Below are 10,395 nucleotides of genomic sequence, written 5' to 3'. Positions count from 1 at the left end.
CGTCAAGGGTACGGGCCTTCGATCTTCGAGCTTGACCAATTTAATTCCTACCGAACGGCACGGGTTATTTGCTTACAAGTCTAACCACATAAACCTCCCGGCCGATCGGCCTGGGGGCCTTCGCGCTACGATGATAATGCCTTATATTCGCTCCTTTGACTTTTCATCTCTTTCACCCTGCCCGGTAAGGCTGGAGGTGGTTCGCGCTCCACGGCCTATCTAGCTGCCGTCCGTCCTCATCCTCCGTAATAACACGGCTGAGCTTGATGATTTTGAAAGGGCCTCGCCATGGCGCTCAAGCTTGCCGACGTCCCGACCGCTTGACTTTCTTCCGCATAAGATCGCCGACTTGAACGATCTGGGAATTACGCTACGGTTGTAGTTTTGCTTCATCCACGACGGTACGCCATCACCGAACGGACGCCTTTGCCCTCTCTCTTCTACCAAGTCCACCCATGTTTCTTCGCTCGTGTTGTCATCATCATAGTTCTCGATCCGGCTGACTCAACGCCGACTTCGACCGGTATGACAACCTCACCGCCATATACCAAATGGAACGGTGACTCTGCCCTTCTTTTGGCCGCTCGGATAGCCCACAAGACGCCTAAGACTTCATCCGCCAACTCCTCCCAAATGGTCGAGCCGAGCGGCAGAATATGAAGAATTTCCCGGTTGGCCACTCTTTGAGGATAGGCCACGGACGTGAAATGTTGCTCGATGCCGTAGCTTTGCACCAATCCTCCAACATCTTCCCGTGAACCGCCGCCTGTTTGGACACCATGAGGGATGCCGAACCTGCAAAATGATGTGCCGCCAGATGAATTTTTAACCATTTGCTCAGTGAGCTTGCGGCCCGGCCTCCACCCACTTGGAGAAATAATCTACCGCCACTAGTAAAAATTTCCGCTCGCCATCGGAAATGGACCCACAATATCCATTCCCCATCGATCGAACGGACATGAGATGGTTGATGCCTTCATCTCCTCTCACGGTGGGAGAAGTTGTGATACTTCGGCATGAAAGGCATGTAGATATCGTCCGAGCGGCATCGCTTGTAAAGTTGGCCAAAAGTATCCGCCAAGAGGATTTTCTTGGCTAACGGCCCGGATGACCTCCACATGATCCTTGATGTACTTCCCGGAGGATGTAATATGAGTCCTCACACATTTTAGCAGAGGACGCGAGAAAGCTTTCTTGTAAATCCGATGAGTGTAAACCGACCGGCTCTTCTTCCGAGGAGCCGGCCGCATATTCATCGGATGGTGTGGTGCCCGAACGGAGGAATTCTATAATAGGTGTCCTCCAATCACTTGGAAACGCGAGGCCTTGCATCCGGTCGACATGCGCCACCATCAGCGTTTTCAATTGGTCCGAATGGCGATCGGCGTTATTGAGCTCATGAGTTTGGCTAACTCATCGCCTCCGGTTCTCCGCTCGGGAATCTTCCAATAAGCACCTCTGAAAGTAGCTTTGAGTTTCAAAGGCCTCAGCGTAGAGTTTAAGCCGAACACAGTTGATTTCAAAGGTGCCGGAAAGTTGCTGAGCGGCCAACTGTGAATCCGAATGGAGAGTTACCCGACCGGCCCCCACATGTCGTGCCGCCTGTAATCCGGCTATAAGGGCCTCATACTCTGCCTCATTGTTGGTGGCCTTGTAGTCCAGCCGGACGGATAGGTGCATCTTTTCTTCTTGCGGTGAGATAAGTAATATCCCAATCCCGCTTCCGAGTCGAGTGGAAGACCCATCCACATATATCTTCCACAGAGCTTCCGGCTCGGGCCTCTGCACTTCGGTCACAAAATCAGCCAAGGATTGGGCTTTAATCGCCGAGCGGGGCTGGTACTGGATGTCAAACTCGCTTAATTCTGTCGTCCACTTGATAAGCCGTCCGGACGCTTCTGGATTCAACAGGACTCTTCCGAGTGGACTGTTCGTCCGGACAATGATTGTGTGGGCCAAGAAATACGGTCGAAGGCGCCGAGCGGCTAGAACCAATGCAAAGGCCAACTTCTCGAGCCCGGTGTAGCGAGATTCAGCATCTTTCAAAATATGGCTCAGAAAATACACCGGCTGCTCTTCGCCGCTCGCCCTCACAAGTGCTGAGCCTACAGCATGCTCAGTTGACGACAAATACATATACAGTGACTCACCTCCGATCGGCTTGGCCAGTACAGGCAGGGAATTCAGATATGTTTTCAACTCTTCAAATGCTCGGTCACACTCTTCGTTCCACTGGAACTTAGTAGCTCTGCGTAGGATCTTGAAGAATGGCAGGCTCCGGTCGGCAGTTTTGGAGATGAATCTGGACAAAGCAGTTATCCGACCGGTCAACCGTTGCACTTCCCTTGTGTTTCTGGGAGGAAGCATGTCTTGCAGAGCTTTCACCTTGTTGGGATTTGCTTCGATCCCCCGCTCGGTCACTATATACCCCAAGAAACGCCCTCCTTTAGCTCCGAACAGGCATTTCTGGGGATTTAGCTTGACTCCATATTTGCGCAGTGTTCGGAAGGTTTCTTCCATATCCTTGAAAAGATCGGCCGCCCGGACGGATTTGATAAGAATGTCGCCCACGTAAACTTCCTGTCCGCCCGATCTGCTCCTTGAATACCTTGTTCATCAAGCGCCGATAGGTGGCCCCAAGATTCTTCAATCCGAACGGCATCACATTGTAGCAATACGTGCCGTCGGCTGGAAGTTCACCTTTTCTTGATCTTTGCGGGCGAGCTACTGTGATAGCCCCGTAGGCGCCGAGCATGCAATTAACTCACAAGTACAGAGTCCACCAATTGATCTATCCGGGCAGAGGATAAAATCTTGGGACATGCTTTGTTTAAGTCCCGAAGTCAATGCAACCGCCACTTGCCGCCTGCTTGAGACCAATACCACGTTATAGCCACCGAACCGACCACAGATGTGGCCTCCGTAAGTTTCTACTCCGCCTGATTATGGCATTCGCCGCGCTAAAATCTCTTTTTTCTCGCTGCATCGCCGAAAGGTCAGTCGACATGCAACTCATGTTGCGCTAGGCTAGGTGAAATTCAACTCGTGTGTCGACCAAACAAAGACATCATGATTTTGCCGGAGGCATTGGATCGGCTTCTTCTTCTGTTTTTCCTCTAGATCCGAGGCGATGAAAGTGGTGGCCTCCGATCGGGTCGGATGGATCTGAACTTCCTCCTTTTCATTAAAGTAGGAGGTTTCTCGGTTATGGCGTGTACCTCGATTCGGGGACCTTCCGAGCGGAAGAAGCTTCGCTCGGATCATCTCTATATAGCAACGCCGAGTTGCTAGTTGATCTCCCCGCACTTCTCCAACTTTGTCCTCCACGGAAATTTTATCTTCTGGTGGAAGGTTGAGACAACCGCCCGGAGCGCCGGCCGTCCCAAAATGACGTTGTAGGATGAGGGAGAGTCAACCACCACGTTTGTTGTCCCGGTCCTCCCGAGCTGCTTTCTCCCAATGAGGTGGCTAACCGATTTGTCCGACCGCTGAACTTCATTGCTCAGAAACCCGTAGAGCGGGTCGCTATTGAAGCACTGCCCGATCAATTTGCAACCGATCGAACGCCTTCTTGAATAGTATGTTGACCGAGCTCCCCGTGTCAACAAATATGCGTGAATGGTGTAATTTGCTATTACCGCTTTAATGAGCACGTCGTCGTGGGGTACTTCTACTCCTTCCAAGTCTCCCGGCCCGAAAGTGATTTCCGTCCACTTGCCCGCCTTGGCTACAAATCAGATGGATCTCGCCGAACGCCGCTTTCTTGCTCTGGTTGAGTCTCCTCCGTTGGCCCACCGAATAACGCTGATTTCGCCCGGAAGTATTGCTCCTGCTTTCTTCCTCCCGAGTGGATGGTCGGGACCGTTCCTGGACGCCGACTCTCCTGTCTTGGGGATCTATGCCGATCGGACGATGGTGATGTCGCCTCTACGCAGCCCGGCCGGCTTCCTCGGGTCCTTTGCCTAGTGTTGAGGGAGGAGACCGCTGCTCGCTCTCCGGGAACGGATTGGACACAAAGGAAGGCTTCGCAATCCCTCGTGTCAGTGCGATCCGCTTGTGGAATTTGCGAACATTGGGGTCCACCTCTTCTTTGGCTTGGCCGAGCGGCAGCCACTTCTTGCACGTGCGATCGGTGTGGGAGATCGAATTGCTTCACCCTTGGTCCTCTAGGTGGTTGCTGAGCGGAGTGCGCTTCCGCTCGGCATGAACAAGTGCACGCTCGGTTGGAGCTTCTTTTTCCAAGCGGCTTGCGCTTCTTCCACGCTTATGTATTCGTTGGTCCGATGTAGCATGTGATCATAGTCTCGGGCGGCTTTCGGATGAGCGACCAAGAAGTCCCCATCAACAAGGCCTTGTGTGAAGGCGCTCATCATCGTTTCCGATGTTGGGATGTCCATCGCCACTTGGTTGAATCACCGGATGTAAGCTCGAGCGATTCTTTTGGTTCTTGTTGATGGCGAACAAGCTAACGCTTGTTTTCCGATAACGCCTCACGAAGTGGTGGAGGAAGGCCGCTCGAAGTCCTTGAAGCTTGTGATGGATCCGTCCTGCAGCCTCGGAACCACCGCTGAGCCGATCCCGAGAGCGTGGTAAGGAAGACTCGGCACTTTACTCCATCGCTGATGGAGCGTGGCGGTATTATCAAACTTACCCAAATGATCATCCGGTCCGTTGTTCCATTATACTCGCCGATCGTAGGGGCACGAGTGCTTGGGCGAGGATCTCGCAATGGCTTCCAAAATTGGCGGTTGGTCCGCCGAGATGAGTCCGTCCGGGAGCTTTCCTTCTTGTCATCCCGCCTCGCATTTCATCCGAGGAAGATCCTATATCTCTTCGGGTCGTGGCCTGTGGGTGCGAATAAGGCCCGTGGAATGCGACGGTGGTCGGAGGTGCTTCCGCCGCCCGACGCGGACGTTGTTGTTGCTCCGCCTACGGCGGATGCTTTTTGCTTTGCTCCACGAGTTTGCGGCCCTTATCTCGACCAGTGCGTCGAGTTCCTCCCTTGAAAGCGCCACTGCAGGCCGCCGCCCGCCCTCGCCCATTGTCTCGCCGGATGCAGGAGCTGCCCCACAGACGCGCCAATTTGATCCCGTCTCAACCGAAGTCAGCAGACGGGGCACGTGACGCCCAAGGCTCGCTGATGTAGGTCTCCAACCTAGCCGAGATGCTCCGCTATCTCGCATGTAAGTCGAGCCGGAAGGGATTCCCACGACGACCCTCCCACGCCAAGTCGTAAATCACGATGAACAAGGTGGCTCCGAGTCTCGTGAGTACATACCTCCCCGCCGATGAAACCCGAGGTTCTTTATATAGAGTCGTGAAAGGTTTGGGCACGCTGCACTGTGGTGCATAAGTGTCCCCTGTCCTATCCTAGGTATGCGGCTGTCCAGAAAGCTTACCCGTCCTTTCCTAGGTACGCGGCTGTCAGAAAGTTTACGGCCCATATCACATAGTCAAAGCATGCCCTCGATGGGACAACAGAATCCTGTCACAAGATTTGGAGCATGACACACACGTGAAACCTACAGGTTGTCAGAGAAAGAAATCCTCTGGCCATTTCCTTTGCTCCAAACTTGTAGTCCGAGCGGAAAGATACCTAAACATCCGACCGGACATCCGCAGTGGTTTACTTGTGCTTTGTGGAGACTAACAAACAGGGGTGCTTTATGACTGTGATCGGTCAAAAGGTCAGCTCGGTCCATGACCTTTTTAACTGAGCGTCGGAACCCCGATTTGACAGGGTGCCTACCAACTATGAGTGCAAACCGGCCGGACCTTTCCGGGTACTCGATTCCATCGGCCGGCCGGCAGTCCAGTCGGACCGGCCCTCTATGGCCGTCCGTCCGGTCGGACCACACTCTCCTCTGGGTGGGCGGCTGTTCCGGTGACTTCCACTTGGCGTTGACTTTGCAAGAGAAGGGGGGGGCCCGCTCTTACTACCGGATCAACGGACATCTAGGGTAATTCCTTGAAAGGAGAGACAACTTCTCAACAAGGAAGTAAGAGATCAAACCAAGCCCTTATTTCTATCCTTAATGACATCAATTAGAGTTGCATTCTTATGATCTACCGAGGCGCCCTAGTGACAGGGGTTAATCGTAACAGGATTTCACAGGGATCTTCTCTATTTAGTGCTTAAGGATGGTTGCTTTAGCTTCCGGCGAATGCATGTTGACGGACAATGAGTAAAGGATAGAAAGTGATACATCAATACCACCACAATGAAACCGAACTCCTAGAACTCTTTATAAACCAAGTTAATTACTCTCTCTTTACTAGTTCTTGTCTCCGCTTCTTAATCTCTTTTCTTTAGATAACTTACAATCATCGGTAGTTTAGCTAATCCTAAGTGAACCATTGCTAGTGTTTATAACCAGTTCTCGTGGGATTGATAATTTTCATTACTGACGATGAATCCATGCACTTGCGGAATCGTAACAGTGACATAGGAAATGCATACATAAATATCAGAAGCAATCTTCTACAACTTGCTGATTCGAAGAGGAATACAAGAAAATAAGAAATTCTCGACATTCCCAAGAAAGAAATGACGACTGAAAATAATATTAATTAAAACTAAATCAAAACAACTAAACATGCATTTAAATAAACTCGAGACCCTAACTTCCAAAAGATAAAATTACCCTGAAATATCTAAAAATAAAAAATTATCAAAAATAATTAAAAAAAGATATTCGAAGTAGTTGAAAAGATCCTAAATGATATTTTTTGGATCTAAAAATTGATCCATTACGGGTTCTACTCAGTAATAAATCTAGATTTTTGATGAGTTTTGATTTTTTTAAAAAAATGTTTATTCCCGTATCCGAATTAAAAATTACGACATTATGGATTTTGCTCCATTCACCAGAAGAGAACAGGAAAACAATACATAATTAGATGCTAAAGCTACTTACATTGTTAGATGCAAAATGAAAAGCAAGATCTGCGGTCAAATTCATAGAGACAAGGAAACATTTATATAGTAAAAAGTGATTCATTCACCAGGAGTCTTTCATCGCTGGCTCCGATGGAATACATTATGACGACTGAGTGACCTTTTTAGGTAGGAGAGATTTTATTACTCAAGAGACTATTCCTTCAGAAATTTAATTTCTACTTTCATGTGATAATTTACTATCCAAGTACCAACTTAGTTATGCCTATGGGGGCCACAAGGAGACATTTATGAAAAATTTAAAAACCAAGATGTTACTTGATTTCAGATCGATCTAGAATCTGATTCCAATTGATTTGGGTTAGTCGAACCAATGTTAGCCTCTCCTTTGTTTATGGGCTCGTTGAGTTCAGATTTCTTTTGAAGCCCAAATGAAGGGCGAGTTTGAAAAATACTTAAAATGCGCACGCACTTATCCCCTAAATTAGCTCTTCCCTTACTAAAAAGCCATTGGCAACAACTTTGTCTGTGGTTTTTGACCATGAGCTAGCAACCATTAATAATAGCAGCCGCGAAATTGGGGTCGACTAGCTGGAAATTAAATGGCATGATTTTGCAGCCATGAGAAAGAATGCACCTACAAAACTATGGCCAGGTAGGTGGCCACGAATGCTCGTGATATGTTTGCAAAATTATTATCGGGTGGCGACCGTGATTATGCAGTCGCGAGCTCCACCGTGAGCTCACGGCCAAGACCGGTTTGGGGCTGTAATAGACGGCAGAGGATTTTAGAGAATAAGTGACTCTTTTAGTAAATACAGTACGTGCGTTTTTGAGTATATCTTGAGTGATTTGGAAAGTTGTCATAGACAAGTTCAAACAATCTGTGAACCGATTGCTATTCTGTATTTTCCTATGAGTTTAACTCCTTGTCTTTTTTCGAAAGGCCCAGTTAATTAAGATCACGAATGCTTCGAGGATGACGCAGGTAGAGAAGTCTCTGCATGGAGGTTAGATGAATTATTGTACGTGGGTGGTCCAGTCTATAGTTCAGTCATGCACGCTACTTGACTTCGTTAACAAATACAGTGAGTCTCCTACGTACAGAGAAGCTGAAGCTGCATGATTCATGCATTGGACACGATTGGAGCACACAGCTACCGTCGAGTATATCTACAAAGCTCCAACGTTATGGTTCATGGCCACTGATTTAGCTCCAACTAGGATAAGAGAGATAATTAAGATAAGACTATAATTACAAGAAACAAAATAAAATTATGGCTATAAAAGAGAGACCCATTGCCCATCCTCTTTCAGGCCTACCGGATTCAGTCTTGAGATGGCTGAGAAGGAGAAGGAGAAGAAGGAGGAGAAGAAAGGCCCAAAGGTACTCAGTTTCCAATTCCTCCTTGAGAAGTATTAATTAATTCTTTTGTAGTGAGCATTTGGTAGCTGTTTAATGCAATTTGACTTGTGTGCATGTCAAACTGGGAATTCTTTTTGAACTGTGACAGGTGGTCACGGTTATCATAAAGGTTGATCTTGGATGCCGATGCTGCGCCAAGAAGATAAAGAGCACTCTGTGCAAGCTCCAGAGTGAGCACGCGATTCGTTCGTCTATTGTATTTTTGAGTAGATGGATAGGAATACAAGGAAATTTTAATCGTGGCTTATTCTGTCTTTTGTTTTTTTTTTTGTTTTTCTTGATGTTGTTGGATTCTGTACGATTTTTTTAGAGCGATTCAAGATCAGTTCCATCGGGTTCGATGAGGAGAAGAACACTGTGACGGTCTCCGGCCCCTTCGACCCCAACGCCTTCATAAAGCAGCTCTGCTGCATGGCCTACAAGGTGATCAAAGACGTCTCTATCAAACCGGACCCACCGCCCAAGCCGCCTCCTGTGCTGCCGCCTCCTGCGCCGCCGCCAGCACCATGCCCGCCGCTGTGTCTGCCTCTGTGCCTGCCGCCGTGTCCGCCGTCCAAGCGCTGCTGTAACTGCCAGTGTCGGCCGCCGTGTCCGCCGACCAAGCCCTGCTGTAACTGCCAGTGTCGGCCGCCGTGTCCGCCGACCAAGCCCTGCTGTAACTGCCAGTGTCCGCCGATCAAGCCGTGTCCGCCTCCGTGTCCGCCGACCAAGCCCTGCTGTAACTGCCAGTGTCCTCCGACCAAGCCGTGTCTGCAGCCGTGTCCGCCGACCAAGCCCTGCTCTGACTGCCAGTGTCCGCCGCCGTGTCCGCCGATTAGGCCGCCAGAGTGGCCGCCGATTTGGCCGCCAACGTGGCCGCCACACATATGTAATACCGACTGTCCATGCTTCAAAATCGTGTGCGAGTCCGAGCCTGCCCCCGTCTGCTCCATCATGTAGTTCAATTCTCTTATAACTTCGCGCATAAATAATTCACTGAGCAGATCTTGAGGTTGAGGAACGTCAACCTCGGAACGCAATAATGTACGCAAACTTAATTTACCTTCAATCGAGTTGCTTGTCTATCTAGAAATATACAGTCTACTTCTCTTTATATATCGCGTCGATGTGAGTTCACCGGCGGCCGATGCTGCACCGTCGCAGCAGAGGGAGAAAGGCATTAAAACGGCGGCGGTCAACCGGGGCTGCATGCGTTCCTTTTTGAGCCAGTGAGGGGACGTGGACCGAGTCATGGAGGTGAGTGGCGAGGGATCGACTACCAAGCTGCCGGGGGTGAGGACAAATGGTACGATGAACAAAAAATCGGATCCACAGTCGAGAAGGACCGGTCCAGTCGGCTGAAGGTAATGAAGATTGTGTCCCGGTCAGGTAGACGTCTAACTCTAGATTTCTACCGGTATTACTCACGTGACAAAAAAAATAAATAAAAGTTTTCTTTAAAAAATAGAAATTTATTGATACGGATATGATAGGGGGATAGAGAAGAAATAAGGGGAAAGAAGGAGGATATTGAGGTCTTTTAGCTAACTAGGGCTTTAAGTGGAGACTACTGTAGCATGCAAACTCCTCTCCTTCTCTGTGCTTTCGGTCTGCCGCCCAGGAAAAGGGAGGGGAGGGCATCTTCTCCCTCATGCTCACCTCCTCACCGGCGCCGAGGACAGCCAGCGGCTGTTCTCCTCCTCGTCAACCTCCGGCCACAGCACGACCTTTTCTTCTTCCTCATCACGACGCCGCCAGCCACGACTCTTCCTCTTCTCCTCGCGACGTTGACGCCGGCCACAGCCCCACCTCATTTTCTCCTCCTTCTCCCTGCCCTGCTCCTTGCTACATCGCCGCTAGCCTTTGCTCCTCTCGACGTCGCCAGTCTCTTCGCCGGCAGCAACCGCCAGTCGTCCCCACCCCCTCTTTTCCACGCTGCCATGACCAAAGAGGTGGCCAGCAGCCTTCTTTCCTCTCCGCTACCGGCACTGTACACGCCCGTCCATATCCCCCTTCCCCGTGCCGACACTATCGACCTGTTCGCGCCGTAGCCGCTGCCCCATCCACACGATGGCTGAGTGTTGCCGCCTTT

General features: G+C 50.0%; 1 protein-coding gene across 1 annotated transcript; it reads left to right on the top strand.

Moving 5' to 3' along the window:
- Positions 1 to 8,058: 8,058 nt before the first annotated feature.
- LOC121987233 (protein PYRICULARIA ORYZAE RESISTANCE 21-like) lies at positions 8,059 to 9,417 on the top strand. Its single transcript, XM_042541119.1, has 3 exons — positions 8,059 to 8,285; positions 8,413 to 8,494; positions 8,635 to 9,417. Exons 1-3 carry the CDS (start codon positions 8,238 to 8,240, stop codon positions 9,261 to 9,263), a joined length of 759 nt encoding a protein of 252 aa, XP_042397053.1. The 5' UTR covers positions 8,059 to 8,237; the 3' UTR covers positions 9,264 to 9,417.
- Positions 9,418 to 10,395: the final 978 nt, after the last annotated feature.

Source organism: Zingiber officinale, chromosome 5B (assembly GCF_018446385.1).
Source record: "Zingiber officinale cultivar Zhangliang chromosome 5B, Zo_v1.1, whole genome shotgun sequence".
NCBI lineage: Eukaryota > Viridiplantae > Streptophyta > Magnoliopsida > Zingiberales > Zingiberaceae > Zingiber > Zingiber officinale.
Note: the sequence above shows the minus strand (reverse complement) of the source record. Positions and strands in the feature narration are given on the sequence as shown.

Bases quoted from the DNA above. Each gene is read 5' to 3' on its own strand.
- LOC121987233 (XM_042541119.1), top strand. From the start codon at position 8,238: ATGGCTGAGAAGGAGAAGGAGAAGAAGGAGGAGAAGAAAGGCCCAAAG. The intron at 8,286-8,412 runs GTACTCAGTTTC...GAACTGTGACAG, and splicing joins AGGAGAAGAAAGGCCCAAAG to GTGGTCACGGTTATCATAAA. The intron at 8,495-8,634 runs GTGAGCACGCGA...CGATTTTTTTAG, and splicing joins CACTCTGTGCAAGCTCCAGA to AGCGATTCAAGATCAGTTCC.